Here is a 20,996-nt window from a genome sequence, read left to right as displayed (position 1 = left end):
ACCAACCTCCTTTGTAACATGCTTTGAGATCTATTGTTGAAAAGCACTATGTAAGTAGTACAGTAGAACCTCAGAGTTACGAACACCTAGGGAATGGAGGTTGTTCGTAACTCTGAACAAAACATTATGGTTGTTCTTTCAAAAGTTTTCAGCTGAACATTGACTTAATACAGCTTTGAAACTAAATGCTACTTTCCCTTTATTTTTTCAGTAGTTTAACACAGTACTGTACTGTATTCGCTTTTTTTTTTTTTTGGGGGGGGGGGGGGGGAGGCTCTGCTACTGCCTGACTGTGTACTTCCGGTTCCAAATGAGGTGTGGGGTTGACTGCTCAGTTTGTAACTCTGAGGTTCTACTGCAGAGGTTATTGTTATTATAAGTGTGTATCATCTGTTGTACTGAATTGTAACAATGGCAATCCACAAATAATCGCTTTTTAAAAATGTATAAAACTCATTCTCTCTCCCCCTTGCTTTGTTTTAACCTTCCTTCCCCTTCTGGCTTTACCCCATTTTTTTCCCCTATAACAGATCACCGTGCATCTTTCTCCATATTATTTTCAATTACTCTTTCCTCTTTTCCTTCTCTCACTCTCCTTCCCTATGTTATACGAACACAGGAGTCACCAGACTGGATCAGACCAGTGGTCCAGCATCACGCCTGGCAGTAGCAATATTAGCTGCTTCAGAGGATGAAACCATTTAGCAGTAGTTAAAAGGGAAACCTGTCCCCAGGGAAAGTTTATTCTAAATCCCCAATTTGTTAGAGGTTGGGGGTTAAACCCAGAAGCAAGAAAGGTCTGTATCAGGGGTGTGCAAACTACGGCCCGCGGGCCGGATCCAGCCCATCAGGGCTTTAGATCTGACCCACGGGATTACCCTCTGTGGTGCCGCAGGCCCCGCGCCGCTCTCAGAAGAGGCCAGCACCACGTCCCTGGGGCCCCGGTGGGGGGTGGGGGGGGCAGAGGGCTCCGTGCATTGCCCTTGCCTCCAGGCACCGCCCCACATGGGAGCTTCGTGGGATGCACCTGGAGGTGTGGCAAGAGCAGCGCGTGGAGCCCTGTGCCTGCCCACCCCCAGGGGCTGCGCAGGGATGTGGTTCCAGCCACTTCCCGGAGCGGCACTGCATGGGCCCAGGGCAGGCAGGCAGGCAGCCTGCCCTGGCCCTGGTGCATGCCTCTGCCACCCTGGAGCCGCTTTAGGTAAGTGGCGCCGGGTCGGAGCCCGAACCCCTCCTGCATCCCAAGCCCCAACTTCCTGCCTGCACCCCACACCCCTCCTGCACCCCAACCCCCTGCCCTCAGCCCCCTGCTTCACCCCACATCCCCATATACCCCCAGTCCCCTGCCCTGCCCCACGCCGCACCCCACACCCTCCCACCCCCTGCCGCACCCCAACCCCCTTCCCTGAGCCCCCTCATTCAACCCGCAGCCTTCCTCTGCCCCAATCCCTTGCCCTGAGCCCATTCCTGCACACCACACCCGCCCTACACCCCGCACTCCCTCCTACACCCGAACCCCCTGCCCTGGCCCTGCATAGAATTTCCCCACCCAGATATGGCCCTCGGCCCAAAAAGTTTGCCCACCCCTGGTCTATATCCTTTCCAAAATATCTTTTTTAATATTATGTTCCCTATCTCTTGCCTCCTTATGTTTCTTCTTCTCCCAAAATGTCTTTACCTTACTTCTCCTATAAACCAAGGCGGTAGTGCAACCTAGTGGATAAAGCACTGAATTAGGTCTCAAGAGACCTGGGTTCAATTCCCAGCTCTGCTGCTCGTGGATGAGCTTGGGCAAGCCACTTTCCATTCACATGCCTCAGTTTCCTCATCTGAAAAATAGGGATAATGAGCTCTATAGCTGGAAAGGATAAGAGCTATTTACAGCTTATCATCCCATCAGCACAGCATTTGAAATTCAAAATTTAGTGCTGCACCAAGATACATATTCACATAGAAACATGTAAAAAAGCCAGCACATTTCACGTGGTTTGATGGGAAAACCAGCAATCTATGAACATTTGGTCTCCAGAAAATTTCTCCCTGCGAAAGGCTCTGGAACAAAAAACTGAGTATTTTAAAGATGAAATTTTGTGTTGCACACATGAAAATGCACATGCACTTACTGGCACACATGACTTCCCATTTTTGTACAATTTTAATAGTCATTATATCGGGCAGTTTCTGGAATTAAGCTAATGTCAGTTAAGAAAGGAGTTTAGCTAATGTCAGAGGAACTGGGATGATAGGTGTCAAGAGAGCCCTGTGGAATGGGTGTGTGTGTGGGGGGGGTGTGCGTACAAACGTTATAGCATCCTTTCCTATCATGTTTCTTCCACAAACAAAGGACTCCTGCCTTGCGAAAGACACAGAAAAAGGTGAAAGTTTTTCATTCAAACTGTTGGTTATAAATGGAACAATGTGCTGCTGACTAAATAAAATTCTTTAAAAAATGTTTACTTTCCATGGAAAATCTGACTTAAAAAAAACAACGAACACTCGAAAATGGAAACATTTATATCTGGATGTGCTGCTATAGAGCGCCTTGTGCAGTTCAGTTGCCTGATGTCCCCATTCTCCGATCTAGGCCAGGTTCCCTTGCTAGACGACGACCGTGGACTGTTTCTCACGATGCACCACAGTCTCCCTTTTGGTGAGAGAAGCCAGTGCATTATGGGAGATGTAGTCTGGCCAGTAAGTCTCGCTCATAGAGGAAAACAGAGACATGAGGCACCAGAACTACAATGCCCATAAGGCCCTGCAGCAGCACACCCAAATAGAAATGTTTTGGTTTTTAGCCAAAATGTTTGTTTTCAAATTTTTGCCCCTCCCCCCCCGGCAATCAGAATTTATCCACATGGCTTGCCATTCCATGCTTCACAAACTAAGTTTTGCCGGTACAGAAACCTGACATGTTCCAACTAGTCCAGTAACTGAAGCAGTAATTCAGGGCTCCAATGCCCTTCATCTTGTGGGATTGGGCTCAGTTGGTGTGAAGTTCTCAGCCAGAGGAGTGTGAAGAGAAGGGAGTGCTGACCATCTGACCACCCAAAAGCACAAGGTTCTAAGTGGCCATACCGCTTAGCACATGTGTCTGGTCTGTCATCATGACAGCTAAAAATCACATGGGACACAATTGGTGGGCCGGTCCAAATGATTCCAAGAAGCTTTTCCAAGAATTAGTGCAATACTCAAAGAAAGAAAACACGGATCCTGCCATCATAAGGTTTAAGGAAAGAGGGCAGATATCAGAGAATGATACAATATAAACCAGGGGTGGGCAAACTACGGCCCGGGGGCGACATCTGGCCCTTCGGATGTTTTAATCCAGCCCTCAAGCTCCTGCTGGAGAGCGGGGGCTGGGGTTTGCCCAGCTCCACGTGGCTCCTGGAAGCAGCAGCATGTCCCACTCTGGCTCCTAGGCATAGGGGCAGCCAGGGGGCTCAGCAAGCTGCCCCTGCCCCAAGCAACACCCACGCAGCTCCCATTAGCTAGAAACTGCAGTCAATAGGAACTGCAGGGGCGGTGCCTGCAGACGGGGCAGCGTGCAGAGCCCCCGGCTGCCCCTATGCGTAGGAGGCAGAGAGGAGACATACCGCTGCTTCCGGGAGCTGCTTGAGGTAAGCGCCGCCTGGAGTCTGCACCCCTGACCCCCTCCTTTGCCCCAACCCCCTGCCCTAGTCCTGATCCCCCTCCTGCCCTCTGAGCCCCTTGGTCCCAATCCAGAGCACCCTCCTGCACCCCCAAACCCTCATCTTCAGCTCCATCCCAGAGCCCTCACCCCCCCCACACAGACCCCAACCCTCCTGCCCCTTCCCACATCCTGAACTCCTAATTTCTGGCCCCGCCCCAGAGCCCTAACCCCTCCCGCACCCCAACCCCCAATTTCATGAGCATTCATGGCCCACCATACAATTTCCATACCCAGATGTGGCCCTTGGGCCAAAAAGTTTGCCCACACCTGATATAAACAGACTGCGTTATAAATTAAGGTGGGGGTGTGTGTCCATATATACAAGCACACGTGAAAGATTCTCGCTCTGTTGTATAACTTCTGTTTTTCAGTATTCACCCACCGACTACTGGTATTCTCCTTGCTTTCAACTGGGCGAATACTACTATACAGTTGTATACACTGTATATGTCCACAGCCTCAAAGACAGCTAAGAATTTTCTGCCTTCGCAGAAGAAATACGTTACTTAAGAAAAATCCTCTGAATCTAGGCTCACGTCCCAACATGGTTTGCTATGCTCTTCACCCTCATCGTGCGTAACATGTTCAACTCCAAGCCATCCTGACCTGTGCTGGATCATCTGATTCTATTGCAGCTGTAGGGAGCCAACTCTGAGTTTCCCGGTCACTTTTGTAAACATCTTGGACTCTTCAATACAAGCTGAACAAGTTCAGTGATTCACTTGGACAGCCGTTACACCCAGGCTGCGCTTTATAGATATACGCAGATGCACATGTGTATGTCTGTTTCAAACTCTAGAGGGACTACTGGAAAGGATTTTTCTCTAATGAATTCACAAACATTTGTATAGGTACCAACGTCATGATAACACGCATGAAAATTGTAAAGGATGATTTTTTTTCTCCTTACTTGATAGCCACTCAATCAGCATGAAATTAATTACAACCTACTGCCTGGTCACAGCACTAGAAGAAATGGACAACCAAGTGAGCTGTAGCTTACGAAAGCTTATGCTCAAATAAATTGGTTAGTCTCTAAGGTGCCACAAGTACTTCTTTTCTTCATGTGGATTTGCTGAAGTATTTCTTCCATGGTTGTCCATTTCTTTTGACTTCTAGTTATTTAGACAATTGTATAAACTGAGTGCAAAAAAATTTCCTCTCTTGTCCATACTGCAATTTGAGAAATCTCTACTGTATATTCTGCATACAGAACAAACAGCATTAGATCTACCTTAGAATTAGGAGCCTAAACTTAGATACCTATATCCATCTTTAGGCACCCATATAAAAGTGGCCTTTTCTTCTAAAAGCGTGAATATCTGTCACTCCCATGCTTTTATTTCAGCCCTTAAAAAATATCTGAGGTAGAACAGGTCTATGACACATGGCACAGCTAGCTGATATTCTAAACTCAACTTACTTGACTGGTTCATCTTTTCAGAATTACAGCATCGTAACCTGGTAAGCAACCGTTTTATTCAACACAATATTAACAAAGGGATGGAAGATTGGTCTTGTGGTTAAGGCGCTTGGCTAGGACACATGTGATCTAGGCCCAATTTCTAGCTATGCCACAGTATGTGTGCGAGACCTTGGTAGAAAAAAATTACTTAATCTCTGTGCCTTAGTTTCCACTTCTGTAAAATGGGGCTAACATTCCTTTCTCCTACTCTTAGTCGGTCCTGCCTGTTTACTCTGAGAGCTCCTTGGGGCAGGCAATGACTCCTACCATGTGTCTGTACAACACTGGCTCACTCCACACTCTCATATCACAAATAATAAGAGAATCTTGTGGGGCAGGGACCATCTCTTGGCTCTTTATTTGTACAGTGCCTAGCACAATAGGGTCCTGGTCCATGACTTGGGCTCCTAGGCTCTACAGTAATACAAATATTATTAATAAGGAAAATTAATCAATATATGCCTGTCCTTGAAGTCCACGGGAGCTTCAGAATTAGACCTCATATTTACCTTCTTTTTGAAACAGAATTGCAATAACCCTGCCCAATTTTAACAAGACAGAGTACCCTATCACCTAAGAGCTGCAGACTGAATTCAGCTGCGCTCAACTTCTCAGTGAAGAGTTATTGTTTTAAACAGCACACAGTTTCATGATGTACCAGGTACTTAGATCACTGGTTTAACATCTAATGCATTTGTTGATTGTTGGCACCTAGGTAAAGTGATTTGATTTTCAGAGGTGCTGAGCACCCACTACTGCCATTAACTGTATGTGCAGGTACTCAGCACCTCTGAGAATCAGGCCCATAGCTCTTAACTTCCTGTTCTGGTGGGAGTTGCCAGTTATTGCATTAGACGGCACAAATTCTGAAGCAGGGAGCCTGTTTTCTCTTTAACTGTCCATAGAGAGCTATGCCTTCCTATGGCACCTGAATGAATCACATTTCTCCATGCAGTGACTGAAGCAATGCCCAGATTTCTATGTGGAACTCCAGAACTCTGACTGAGCCAGCCATGCAGATGGGATTCCGGAGGTAGCTCACCTGTTTGTTGGAGTGAATGCTGGTTTTGTTCCTGTTGCTGTCCAGCAGTCCCCCGCATTTGCCCAATGCGGCCAGATCCTTCATAATAGAGTTAAGCGCTTCCTCTTCATCTGCAAAAGAAGAGGATGAGTGTAGCATGCGGAGGAACGTCTACCCTGAAGCACCGTTGTGTACACACAGTGCGAGCTGAGGACAGAAATGCAAAGCATTCACAGCCCCGATGCTCTTTTTCAAGCTGAGTATTGTACAGCACAGGCTTCTCCCCTTAGCTCCCCAGCATGGAGGAGGATTCCCTTCTCCCTGTTTTTCATAGGGTGTTCCCACTTAACTCTGTGCAAAGGGCAAACTGCCTCAAAATATTAGCCTTTCGAGCCTGATCCAAAGCTCATTGAGTTCAGTGGGAGTCTCTGTTGGCATCAGTGGTTTGGACCAGACTCTTCACTCCCCATCACACACACATGCATGTGTCCTAATTTCTTTTCAGAGATGTTTTAAGGCAGGATTCTTTAGGGTCCACGACTGGTGGCTGGAGGGGAGCTAGAGTCACTGGGCAACCAGAGTTCTATCCAGGTAGCCTGGAAACGAAAGTCCACGGAATCCACTGGGGACGGGGGAAATAAACTGCTTGTCTGGGGCGGATGGGGGGGGAGCGGATTTTGGTGGCTCCAAGCCCTATTTAGTCTGAAACCACCCTTCTCCTTTTTTAAGTGCCTATACCTATTATCATATCCTCTGAATCCGGCTACAGGTTCCTCCACTGGCAAAATTCCAGCTATTAAAACCAGAGAGACTGGACAAAGGTAGGTTCTTGGAAAGCTCTTTAGAATAAGCAAGTGCCTCCAACAAACATCCAAACTCCCCCAACAAGAGTCAAACACTGCAAGCAAGAAAGAAATTGTACTAAGAAACCCACTCAACTGTGAAGGTGTGAAAGGTCCAGCACGCAGCACCCTAACGCTATGAGAAAATACTGAGACATTATCTGCAGTGCTGAGAAGAAAGAGGCAAGAAATGGGCACACACAGAAAACAGCGTGAAATCATGTAGTTGCTGGTCCAAACACTACTAAGACCCTGGGAATCTTTTCATTGAATCCAGTGGGATTTGGGGCCTAAGCTCAAAACCAGCACTGGTTCCTCTCCCGAACACTGTGTGGGGCTGGATTTTATGATGAGCAATCCTGCAACAGGAAGGGTCTGGAGGGATTCTTCTAAACATGCAGCATGTCCTAACCTCTGCGGCGGCCATGCCTCCTCAACAGAGCAGTCAAAAATGGGAAGGAAAAATTCCATGATTTTCATTCTGTAGGTTTAGAAAAGAAATACCTATTCAGATTATATTAAAAATTCATTTTTAACCCCCTACACACCCTTCTTCTGTGTTGCCACTGAAAAAGGGAAGTGGGGTGGTTGGAGAAATTACTGGGGTGGGGGGGCACGAGTGAAAACAAATTTTCAAAATAAAATTTCAAGTCACTGAAAAATTGTTCTTTTCTAAACTTTTAGAATGAAAAGGACTTTTCATGATTTTTATTTTTTTACAACAAAAAAAGGATGACTAGTTTTCCAGATTCATTAAAAAAAATAAACAGAAAATTTTGAAGAAAAAATACCAGGTATTTTTCACAAAAACCCTCCGATTTCTTAAAAAAAAAAACAAACAAAAAATCACCTTTTCCCCCACCAACAAAAACAAGAAGTTTCATTCAACATATTTCAACCAGCCCTACTACAAACCTGCTAATGTGCACTGTGGGCAATAATAATAACCACCACCACAGACAAACAGGGCTTAAATGTGGAATGGTAGAGTCCAATTTCTGGTAGTGTGATGGTGGCTGCCCTCTTGGCTGACACATCAGGGACTGAACCAGAGTCCTCCAGACTTAGAAACACGAACTAAAGAGCCATGGCTCTCTAGCTGAGGGCTGTAACTGACACACATTCTCTGTGGATGGAGCACAGAGTTGAACCATGTAATACACCCTCCCCAGCGGGTTACCCTAGGAGAACACAAAATGCACTACGAACCTTCCACCAGTGGAGATACTGCTGTAAATGCATCTGCAGTTCCAAAAGAAGACCTGTCTCTTCCTAAGCTCCAAAGGACATTTGTTCATATCACAGAACCACGCAAGTGTCAGCACTATCAACCGCGTCTGCTCCGAAGAGGCCTGTAAGACGTTGCTGCAGATCAGGATTGACGCACGTTGGCAAGGCTGTTTTAGGGAAGCTTGCCACAGTGCAAAATACACCAACAAACAGGAACAGCCTAACATTTAAGAAGTTCTGAAATGACTCATACAGCAGCCAGCAAGTCAAAAAGCAATGCTGTGCTGCTCCCACGTGCAAGCCATTTCCTTATTGCTCTTCCTCCTGTGAGGAACAAGTGGATTTTGGAACAAAAATCTAGAATGCTTCTTGCAACATAGAGGTGAAGAGCGAAGTAATGTAGTGAGCTGATGAGGAGCAGACCAAGTGCACCATCGACTGTGGGGTTTACTCAGAGTGAGTACACTTCAACAGTCTGCAAGGAGTCTGGGCCACAACCAAATGAAAGACTCTCATTGAACTCAATGGGTTTTGGATCAGGCTGGTGTAGTTCCTCTAAGAAGGAAGTGCCTACTCCAGACATTCATGGGCCAATCCAGCAAAGCATTTAAGCACGTGCTTAACGCTACCTTTGACTTCAATGGAACGACAATAATTTTACAGCAGCTGAGGATCTGCCCCCATAGGACCCACACCTGCTTAAGTGCTGAGGATGAGGGCCATATTTAGCACTAATTAAAATCTGAAAAATTGCTACCCAAAAAGCACCAAGTCTTTAGAAAAACCTGTGTGCAGGCGCCTGCGTGGATCCACCTCTCCGTCTATAGCCACAGCAGCAATTTATCTAACCCTTTACTCCTTGGGCAGACCACTTTCTGTATGTGACTGTGCACAAATGGAACTAGCAGGGAATTGAGAGAGACTTTGTGGTTGTTTTTCTGCCAAGAGTGATTATTTTCTTCCCTCTCCCACCGCAAACCTATTGTAGTTTCCTAAATCAGAGTAAGCCTGGAGTTAATGTACTACACAAAAGGCTAGTTTCTGTTTTCAGTTACACCAGTGTAAACCCAGAACTCCAATAAAGTTCATGGAATAACACCAGTGTAAAACCAATCAGAGAAAGGCCAGTCCAGTGCTTAAGGTGTTAGCCTAGGACAGGGATCGGCAACCTTTGGCACGCAGCCCATCAGGGAAATCCACTGATGGGCCAGGACGGTTTGTTTACCTGCAGAGTCTGCAGGTTCGGCCAATAGCAGCTCCCACTGGCCGCGGTTTGCCATTCCAGGCCAATGGCGGCGTGGGCTGAGGGATGTGCTGACCGCTGCTTCCCGCAGCCCCCATTGGCCTGATCAGGATCAGTGCTTCAGTTTTGTTCCCAAATGAGTAGTTACCACAATCCCAGTCAGGGTTTAGACTCACAGACTTTAAGGTCAGAAAGGACCATCCTGATCATCTAGTCTGACCTCCTGCACAGTGCCGGCTACAGTACCCCTCTCACCCACTCCTGTAACAGACCCCTAACCTCTGGCAGAGTTACTAAAGTCCTCAAATCGTGGTTTAAAGACTTCAAGTTACAGAGAATCCACCATTGAAGTGGTTTGAAAAAAAATGGGGGGTTATAGTATAATCTGGGTCAGCATCATTGGTAAGGCAGTGCTGAAAGTGCACCCCTCAACTACCTGCCTCGAGTTCTAATTTTAAATTTGAAACCCCCTCCCTCCGTGCACACTGTAAGCACTGACCCCAGTGGTCTTCAGGGACGGTAAACCGAAAAAAGCTTGCAAGGCAACTAACTGGAAGGAAGCTGGAGCTGACCAACCATGCAAAATGCAAAGAGGCTGAGAAACAACTGAACATCTGTAGCGTTCACTGGCAACCTGGACACTTGCACTGGTTTCCCCTGACCCCAAATAGGTTTCTGGACACAAGCCATGGAATTTAATTTGGAATGCCAGCAAATCCGGACACAAGTTAAACTAACTAACAACAAAACAGAACTCTGCTGGCTGGAGGGGAATGGGCAATACCAAGCCAATTAGAGCCATCAACACGACATTTAGGATGATATAGTTGTGGTGCATGAAGCATGAGATGAGGTCATAGAAGGAAGATGGTTACCCATAATGAAGAGGAGAGATGAAAGCCCTGAAGTTCTCCACTTTATTGGCTAAAATCCTAGTGACAACAGCAAGCTTGGGGGAAGTGAGGGTTTCCTTGGCACATGTCGCGATTTTGCTCGGGGTAATGGAGTCATGGAAAACTCATATCTTGAGCCCCCTCCCAGTAATACATAAAAAATGGCTTCACTATGCTGCCTTTCCACTAAACTGATGGCTGATTTGCAAGCCAGATCGGATCACGTCAGTGGTTTGATTACACCTGGATCAGACCCCGCTCCCAAAATGAGCAGCAATATGGTCACATACTCCAAAATACTTCCTTTTATATTAAACCTAAAAAAAAATCCAGAGTAGCACGAGGGCAGGTCACTTCTGCTGCTGTTCCTGCTTGAAATGTCACTGCGCTGTCCTGACCCATCGTGACCACAGGGGTGAGTGGTGACTGCCTACCTGTTTCACAGTCCAGCCCTACACAGCTCCAGATGCAATTCTGCACGAGTCTCCCCATCTCCTGACAGGCTCTGCATGGAACCGTATCCTTCTGCAACCCCAGGACAGGGACAGCAGAAGTTCCAGCAGCCCTAGACTCTACAGCACAACCACACAGAGAGCTAATCATTAGTCTACCAGACCGAGCCCCACATGGCTCACAGCAACAGAGCATTCCTCAAATGGAAAGTTCCTCCAGCAGCGTTGTCCAGTGGTTAGAGCAGGAATCAGGAGATCCTGGTTCTGCTGCTGACTCTGCCAATGCCTTGCTTTGTGATGTTGGTCAAGTCACTTATGCTAAAAGCCTCTGTTAGTTTTGGGTGTCCAACTTGAATCAGCTGATTTTCAGAAGTGCCCGGCCCCCGAAGTTCTGACTGACATCAACATGCAAAGCAGGCGTTAAGCAATCTAACAAGTCCGGGCCTAGTGGTCTCAAGTTGGGCTCCTGGAAAAGGAGACACCAAAATTAGTAGACACTTGAAACATTTAGGCCTTAAACTCTCTATAACTTGATGTCTCCATCTATTGAAGGGGTAAATAATACCCATCTTGGAAAGCACTTTGAGATTCTTAAATGAAAAGCCATAAACAATTGCAAAGTATTATTAGCTGCATTAAGCAGGATACAAAAGCATGATACAAATCTCACTATTGCTACAAGATAAGCCAGTGAAGCCATATAAAGATGACTTTCTTTTTGTTATGAGTGTGAAAAGCCCTCTTCCTCCACTCAAACCTGAAACATTTGCATTTCAGGAACCCCTTTCTAAACTCTGTAGATGAAAATAGACGTAAATTACTTCCTCGAAAAGCCTGTGTATTTCTCAGCATCAAGAGTAGCTTCAGAGGTTAAAACATAAATAGACGTCGACTCTCGATCATCCAGCTGAACAGCAAACACTCCAAGCATCAGGATTTCAGCTGCAACCAGCACAGATTCAGCATTTACATCACCAGTTGCAAAACTGTCCTTTCACAGACCTGTTTACAAAGTTCTTGCGTAGGGTTGACATTGCCCAGACTAACTCTCAGGCCTGTCCTAATTGCAGCTCCTGGGATCTCTGAGCAGACTGAAGGGCGGGGAACTTTGTTTCATGGAAATGAGCAGCCAGCTCAGCTAGTTCGATCAAGAGTCAAACAAGGAGTGGAATCTATTGGATAATCAAAACCAAATGCTACTCCCAAGAGTCTTCTGCTAAAGATGAGTCATCCTTTGCTGTTCTTTACTTGGCTGCGTTAAAAACAAAAATTTTGGGGTGTACGCTGGTGAGTCCTCCATGGGCAGAAAACCCAGTGGAGGCAAAGGAAAGCCCATGCATGCGGGGGACTTGCAAGATCAAGTTCTTTGCTAGTACGCTGCAGGCTTACGAACAAGCAGCAAAGACTTCATGGCAAACATACCTCCCTGTTCCATCACAGATCCAGAGCAAAACAACTGCAAGTTACACACTGCAAAGGAAGTATAGGAGGTACCCAGATGCTCTCAAAGCTGGCTTTCCCTTCACAGCTGGTGAAAGGAATCAGTCCCCTCAATCCCCTTACACCTCCACCCCTTTTGTTCTCTGCACCAGTTAATTCAGCATTGGTGAAATGTACTAGGATGAATTCCCGGAGGAGCTGAGTCCACTACTTATCCACAGAACATGTGTAACATAGGCTTTCCTGCTCACACAGGATCAGGGACCAGAGAAGGTGGTTATGACAGCAACAACAACGCAGGAAAAGAACAAAGGTATTTAGGCTCCTAACTTCCACTTATTTCAATGGACTTTAGAAGCCTAAATACCCTTGTGGATCTGTGCCTAAGTATGTTTTGTTTTCTATTATCTGTTGCCTTTGTCTCCAGTTCCTCCTTCCCCCACCAGCCTGCCCCTTTCATATCACATTCATCATCAACTCCTTTTAAGCATTTCTGCTGAATTTAGTTGACTGTCCCCGTGCCCTGTTCCTTTTTATTACTGAATCACTAACACACATTGGAGACTTTTAAAAACACATCAGGGATGGGTGGGGGGGGGTTTTCCCATTTCAAATTGCCATGGTCTGATATAATTTCAAAGGAAATGGGCCTGATTTTCAAAAGCGCTCAGAGCCTGCAACACTAAATGAACTCAGTGGGCCTGATCCAAATTCCTATTAAAGGCAATGAGGAAGAAGGAAAGGACAGCCACTAACTTCAGTGGACTTTGCATCAGACTCACTATGAGCTACAGATGCTCAGTATCTCTGACTATCAGGCATCTTTCTACATACCTTTTTCTACCAAATCTATTGTCGTCTTTTTTCCTACAACAATTGTTGGGTGGGTGGGTGGGTGGGTGGGTGGGTAGGGGGGCAGTTTTGTATTCTTAAAGAAAGCAAACCTCCCTATCCATATCAGCAAGATCTCATATGAATCCTGAGAGGTGCTGGGCACCCACAGCCTCTGTTGATTACCACTGGGAGTTTAGGATACTCAGCACACTGCAGGACCAGGTACAAAGTGAAATCCATTTAAAGCCATTGCTGCAATTTGATGTCTATCTCCCTGCATCAGGTTCACACTTCAAAGGACTGCTATACCACTTTAGTCCTACAGCTAGTGCAACAGATAGAGGGACTAGGAGATTTTAAATTTCAATCCTGATGTGATAAGTAAGCTTCTGCATGAGAAAAATGACAGCAGAAATTGAGAGTTTGAAGGTCACAACAGACCACCCAAAATGATCCAGCTGTGAAGAGACACAGAAAATGAAGACAAGACAAAGGAATAAGTTAGTAGGGTTCAGATGGGCTAGAGTCTAGACAGTTCTGTTATTGTTGGCTTCACTAATAGGTCATTACGAAGCACAGCTAATGGTAGATCCGCGGATCTGCTTCCATCAACATGCAAGCATTGATGTGGCTTGAACAGCTGCATTTAGTGAGGACAGAAAGGAAGCAAAAGTAAAATAGGATCTTGTGAAGAGTTATGTGCAATGCAGACTATGATCTCATCAGCTCTCACTAGCTAAACAGGATGGGACAAAGATCTAGGAAAAACCCAGGGTGCTGCAGAAGGGAAGAATATCAGCTGCTGAGTCATTACTGAACCACAGACTCATACTTTAACGCTAGAAGGGACCACCATGTTCATCTAGTCTGACCCCCCTGCGCATTGCAGGCCACAGAACCTCACCCACCCCTGTCTGTAATAGGCCCATAACCTTTGGCTGAGTTACTGAAATCCTCAGATCACGATTCAAAAACTTCAAGTTACAGAGAATCCACCATTTACACTAGTTTAAACCTGCCAGTGACCCGTGTCCCACGCTGCAGAGGAAGGCAAAAAAAGCCCCCAGGGTCTGCCAATTTAACCTAGGGGAAATTTTTTTCTCAACCCCAACTATGGCAACCCCTGAGGAACTCCACTAGTAACCTCCCTCCAGCCTGACAACCAACACCTCAGCATGCTGCTAACGGGCTCTCTAATGGATAAAATGCAAAACCAAACTCCTGACCATTTGCAGTCATCAAATATCCCACAGTGCTTTCTGCAAGACTAGCGCTGTTAGCCCAGCCCATGTAAATTCCACACGCCCTCTCATTGACTACACTCCACCCCAGGGCACGTAGGCGGGGATGTAACTCCTGTGTACGCTCCCTGACAAAGAAGAGAGTTACATGTAGGCTCATGGTGCAGATCAGTAACAGAAGAGTATTAAAAACAGAAAAGAAACCTGATCAAACACATTTCAATTATCAAAACCTGCCATTTGAAACCTAGGCTGAGTAGTTAAGGTTATAGGTAAAAGAAATCCAAATATATGGAAACAGGCCGATGCACAGCTACGAGACCCAAACGACCTTAGCTCTGCTCCTAGAGTGAATTCAGCCTTCATCTTTCCCTCCTTGCTCCTGTCAGACCTTATCATAAATATAAAGGGAAGGGTAAACACCTTTAAAATCCCTCCTGGCCAGAGGAAAAATCCTTTCACTTGTAAAGGGTTAAGAAGCTAGGATAACCTCACTGGCACCTGACCAAAATGACCAATGAGGAGACAAGATACTTTCAAAAGCTGGGAGGAGGGAGAAAAACAAAGGGTCTGTGTCTGTCTGTGTGATACTTTTGCCGGGGACAGAACAGGAATGGAGTCTTAGAACTTAGTAAGTAATCTAGCTAGATATGCGTTAGATTATGATTTCTTTAAATGGCTGAGAAATTAAGTTGTGCTGAATAGAATGAATATTCCTGTCTGTGTGTCCTTTTTGTAACTTATGGTTTTGCCTAGAGGGATTCTCTATGTTCTGAATCTAATTACCCTGTAAGGTATTTACCATCCTGATTTTACAGAGGTGATTCTTTTTACTGTTTCTTCTATTAAAATGTTTCTTTTCAAGAACTGAATGCTTTTTTCATTGTTCTAAGATCCAAGGGTTTGGCTCTGTGGTCACCTATGCAAATTGGTGAGGATTTTTACCAAACCTTCCCCAGGAAGTGGGGTGCAAGGGTTGGGAGGATTTTGGGGGGGGAAGACGTTTCCAAACAACGTTTTCCCAATAAACCCAGATAAATGTTTGGTGGTGGCAGTGAAAGTCCAAGGGCAAAGGGTAAAATAGTTTGTACCTTGGGGAAGTTTTAACCTAAGCTGGTAAAAGTAAGCTTGGGGGGTTTTCATGCAGGTCCCCACATCTGTACCCTAGAGTTCAGAGTAGGAAGGGGGAAGGGGGAAGGGGGGAGGAAGGGGGAAGGAACCTTGACAGACCTACTTGGTAAGATGTGGTATTTCTGATCAAGGGGTTCAATTCGTTTTGCAGCTCGTTCACTATTTATCATTTGCCTGATGGTTCTGCCTAGAAGTCCCAGCTGGGGTCAGGGACCCACTGTCCTCAGCATTACACGAACACATGGTGAGAAAGATGCTCCCTACCTTCAAGAGCCTACCATCTAAACAGAAAGGGTGGGAGAAATGAATTATCCCCATTTTACAGATGGGGAACCGAGACATAGACCAGGTCTATGCTAGAAACCTTTGCCAGTATAGCAATGTCACTTAGGGGTGCGACTTTTTATATCAGCAAAATCCCTAGTAAGGCTAAGAGTAGACAGCAGAGGGGAGTGCATGGGTAACAAATACAATGGCTGCTATCTTGGCTAACACACTGGGGGTGGAGGGGATGAACTGGAGATTATGAGAGCTGGAAACTGCTGCAGCTCGAGCCAAAGAGCCCAGACTCTCCAGCTAGGGCTGTGACAGACTCCTATCCGTTGTGGATCAGGCATGGGGATTGGGGGTCCTGCAATACACACTCAGCAGTAGGCTATACAAGCATTCCTCTGGGATCTGTCCCCTCTGAAAAATGTCAAGCACTATATAAGTGTTAATGGTACCTCACAGACTTTAATGCCTAAAGGGACCATTGTGACCATCTAGTCGGACCTCCTGTACATCACAGGCCACAGAACCTCTGGCTGAACTACTGAAGTCCTCAAATCATGATTTAAAGAACTCAGGTTATAGAGAATCCACCATTTACACTAGTTTAAACCTGCAAGTGAGCCAGGCCTTATGCTGCAAAGGAAGGCAAAACCCCTCCAGGGTCTCTGCCAATCTAACCTGGGGGAAATTCCTTCTCGACCCCAAATATGGTGATCAGTAAGACTCTGAGCATGTTGGCAAGACCCACCAGCCAGACACCTGGGAAAGAATTCTCTGTAGTATCCCTCCCCATCTAGTGTCCCATCACCGGCTATTGCTGATACTTGCTACTAGCAGTCGCAGCTGGGCCAAATGCCATCGTAGGCAACCTCATCATACCATCCCCTCCATAAATTTAACAAGCTCAGTCTTGAAGCCACCTAGGTGTTTTGCCCCCACTACTCCTCTTGGAAGGCTGTTCCAGAATGTCACTCATCTCATGGTTACAATAGTTAATTTCAAGCCTGAACTTGTTGATGGTCATTTGATCTTGTGTCAACCTAGGCGCTTGACTTAAATAACTCCTCTCCCTCTCTCTAAATATAACAGAGGGATAAATAGGAGAGCGCAGCCATGTCTCCCCTCAGCCTTTGTTTGGTTAGGCTAAACCAGCTAAGTTCCTTAAGTCTCCTCTTGTAAGGTAGGTTCTCCAGTCCTCAGATCATCCAAGCATCCCTTCTCTGCACCTGTTCCAGTTTGAATTCATCTTTCTAAAACATGAAACACCAGAATTGCGCACAGTATTCCAGATGAGGTCTCACCAGTGCCTTGTGTAGAGGTACTAATATTTCCCCCTCTCTGCTGGAAATACCTCACCTGATGCATACTAGGATTACATTAGCCTTTTTCACAGACACATCACTTTGGCGGCTCATAGTCATAATGTGATCAACCAGACGCCAGGTCTTTCTCCTCCACGGTCACGTCCAACTAATACTTCCCCATCTTATAGCAAACATTCTTGTTAGTCAGTCCCTAAGTGCATGACCTTTTACTTTGCACTATTAAATTTCATTCCATTTCTATTACTCCAGTTTTCAAGATTGTCCAGATCTTCTTGTATGATATTCTGACTCTCTTCCATACTGGCAATACCTCCCAACTTTGTGTCATCTGCAAATACTAGCAGCACACTCCCACTTTTTGTGCCAACATCATTAATGAAAATGTTAAATAAAATTGGTCCCAAGATCAATCCCTGAGGAACTCCAATAGCAGGTCTCTATCCATATGCAGATTGGACCCTCAGGGTCGGTAGCACACTCCAAGCACTATCCCAGTAGAGCCTCTGTTAGCTTTCTTCCCCAAAGTGATTTTGACCCGAACAGATTCCATTTTATCCATTCCATCACTTCTGATTTCTTTGCAGTCTCTCTCATCAATATACAATGCTATTCTATCACCTTTACTTCCATCTTTCCTGAACAGCACATACCCTTCAATACCCATACTCCAGTCAGGACTCCACCATGTTTCTGTTACCCCTATAATGTCTGGTTTCACTTCCTGCACCAGTAGTTCTAGTTCCTCCATTTTGTTACCCAGGCTGTTGCATTGGTGTACAGACATCTTTGCTGCTTCTGCTTGGCTTCACACAGATTCCTCGCCCAATAGGCACGGTCATTCAATTGCCAGTGTTGCCTACCTGACTATTAGCATCATTGGTATTGGCAATTTCCTCTTGAAGTTCATTCTCCTACCCTCTGTTGTTCCTTTCTCCACTGCTGTATCCTCCCTTACTTGATTTTCCTCCCACTCCATATTAGAATCAGGCATGGAGATTACAGGAGCATCTCCCAACGGTCTCCCCCAAATTCCTAGTTTAGAACTCTTTTAATCAGCTGTGCCAACCTCCATCCCAAACTGGAGTCCATCCCATGAGAACAGTCTTCTGTCTGTGAATGCCTTCCCATGGTCAAACATCCCAAAGCCCTCCTATAGCACCACTGCCTGAGCCATCTGTTGATCATTATAATCTCGTCTCGCCTTCGCTCTCCTCCTCTAGGGACAGGTAAAATTCCCCTGAAGATCACCTGAGCCTCCATTTCTTTAAGCATCTTTCCCAGTCTAGCAGTCTCCCTTGATGCATTCCAGCAACAATCTGACAGCATCATTTGTTCCTACGTGAAGAACAATTGGTGGATTGTTTCCCACTCCCACTAGAATCCTCTTCAGCCTCGGGTCCACATCCCAGATCTTAACTCCCAGCAAAGAGCACACCCTTCTGTTCTCTGGATCAGCTCTGGTGACAGGCCTGTCCATTCTTCTTAGAAGGGTGTAGACCTGCCTCTTCCTGGTGTTGGTGCAATTCTCCGGCCTTCCTCCTATTCTTTCTAGCAGCAAGTCCTCTTGTCTGCAGCAATAGAGAATGTTATAAATGTCCATCTAGTATTCGATAAATAGAGAACCTTCCATCTAAACGTAAGCCAGCAGTGCACAATTAATCTCATTTACCCAGTCACACTGGAGGAGCAGTATTAAATTTCAGCTTAAAAAACCCAGTCATGCAGACTGCTGCATACTGTGCTGAAACTGGTTACCATCAAAGCACACTTCTTTAATGTCATTGCTTATGACTCACGAGTCACATTCTGCTGTCATTCACCTTCATGAAACCCCATAAGAGGGGTCAATGAGGTTACAATGATGTAACTGTGGGAAGAATGTAGCTCGGAATATCACAAGGAACACCGGTATGCTATCAGGTAATGAGAGACCCTATTGTGATACAAGGTTTCTGAAGCCTCTTTGAAAATTTGTTCATTGATGGTCTAAGCAACTTGGGAATTGCTGTACAGGAAAAAACTAAGGTACTACAGGTTTCAGAGTAGCAGCCATGTTAGTCTGTATTCGCAAAAAGAAAAGGAGTACTAGTGGCACCTTAGAGACTAACCAACATCTGGACCCATGGAAAAGAAGCCCTTGAGGAATTCCACCATGATTTCAACAATTTCCATGCCAACATCAACCTCAGCCTGGACCAGTCTACACAAGAGATCCACTTCCTGGACACTACGGTGCTAATAAGCGATGGTGACAAACACCACCCTATACCGGAAACCTACTGACCGCTATTCCTACCTACATGCCTCCAGCTTTCACCCAGACCACACCACACGATCCATCGTCTACAGCCAAGCTTTATGATACAACTGCATTTGCTCCAACCCCTCAGACAGAGACAAACACCTACAAGATCTCTATCAAGCATTCTTACAACTACAATACCCACCTGCGGAAGTGAAGAAACAGATTGACAGAGCCAGAAGAGGACCCAGAAGTCACCTACTACAGGACAGGCCCAACAAAGATAATAACTGAACGCCACTAGCCGTCACCTTCAGCCACCAACTAAAACCTCTCTAACGCATCATCAAGGACCTACAACCTATCCTGAAGGACGACCCACCACTCTCACAGACCTTGGGAGACAGGCCAGTCCTTGCCTACAGACAGCCCCCCAACCTGAAGCAAATACCAGCAACCACACACCACACAACAGAACCACTAACCCAGGAACCTATCCTTGCAACAAAGCCCGTTGCCAACTGTGTCCACATATCTATTCAGGGGACACCATCATAGGGCCTAATCACATCAGCCACACTATCAGAGGCTCGTTCACCTGCGCATCTACCAATGTGATATATGCCATCATGTGCCAGCAATGCCCCTCTGCCATGTACATTGGTCAAACTGGACAGTCTCTACGTAAAAGAATAAATGGACACAAATCAGATGTCAAGAATTATAACATTCATAAACCAGTCGGAGAACACTTCAATCTCTCTGGTCACTCGATTAGAGACCTAAAAGTGACAATTCTTCAACAAAAAGAATTCAAAAACAGACTCCAACGAGAGACTGCTGAATTGGAATTAATTTGCAAACTGGATACAATTAACTTAGTTTTACTTTGTGTAATGACACATCCGCTCCCAGTCTCTATTCAAGCCTATTTTCCCATGTTTATTTCCCCCCCCTCCCGCCCCCACCGCTCCTCGGATGTTCCTCTTAACTGCTGGAAATGGCCCACCTTGATTATCACTACAAAAGGTTTTCTCCCCCCCGCTCTCCTGCTGGTAATCGCTCATCTTAAGTGATCACTCTCCTTACAGTGTGTATGATAACACCCATTTTTTCATGTTCTCTGTGTATATAAATCTCCTCACTGTATTTTCCAATGAATGCATCCGATGAAGTGAGCTGTAGCTCACAAAAGCTTATGCTCAAATAAATTGGTTAGTCTCTAAGGTGCCACTAGTCCTCCTTTTCTTTCTAAGGTACTACAGGCTCTTGAATGCATATTCACTATAACCCAGGAATATGACCAATCCGGAGAACATTTAAGGCCTCATCTCCAGGGAGGTGCTGAAGGTTAAAAGTCGTTTCTTCAGTCAGAAAGCTTCTTTCCGCTTATTTAAGTGGATTTTTATCTTAAGTAAATAACGGTAGTGTAGCACATAAGATATTTCGATCACCTAACTGCATGGAAGAGCAAGGCAACAATCCAAACATTTATGCCCATGAATAGCGTCACTGACTTCAAGGGAATTAGTGCATAAAGTTATGCAAACACTTAAGTATTTGCTTGATGAGGATCTTAATATGGTAGAGCCCCAATTTTATGAACACCAATATGACAAGCAACCAATTGCACGTACCATTTTTCCACTACAGGAAAAACAAAATAAAATAAT

At 45.7% G+C, this 20,996-nt stretch overlaps 1 protein-coding gene across 7 annotated transcripts in view; it reads right to left on the bottom strand.

Annotated features, from left to right (window-relative positions):
- LOC141983330 (mitogen-activated protein kinase kinase kinase 3-like) overlaps positions 1-20,996 on the bottom strand; it is a 113,373-nt gene that overhangs the window by 55,094 nt on the left and 37,283 nt on the right. For 5 of the 7 annotated variants that reach the window (XM_074946363.1, XM_074946366.1, XM_074946364.1 and 2 more), the window contains exon 3: positions 6,199-6,308. In XM_074946363.1, coding sequence (XP_074802464.1) covers positions 6,199-6,308 — 110 coding nt within the window. Of the gene's footprint in view, positions 1-6,198; positions 6,309-8,228; positions 8,504-20,996 lie in introns of those variants that run through there. The other 2 variants (XM_074946365.1, XM_074946369.1) reach the window with 2 other exon arrangements.

The sequence above is a fragment of the Natator depressus genome, chromosome 2, assembly GCF_965152275.1.
Source record: "Natator depressus isolate rNatDep1 chromosome 2, rNatDep2.hap1, whole genome shotgun sequence".
Lineage (NCBI taxonomy): Eukaryota > Metazoa > Chordata > Testudines > Cheloniidae > Natator > Natator depressus.
Note: the sequence above shows the minus strand (reverse complement) of the source record. Positions and strands in the feature narration are given on the sequence as shown.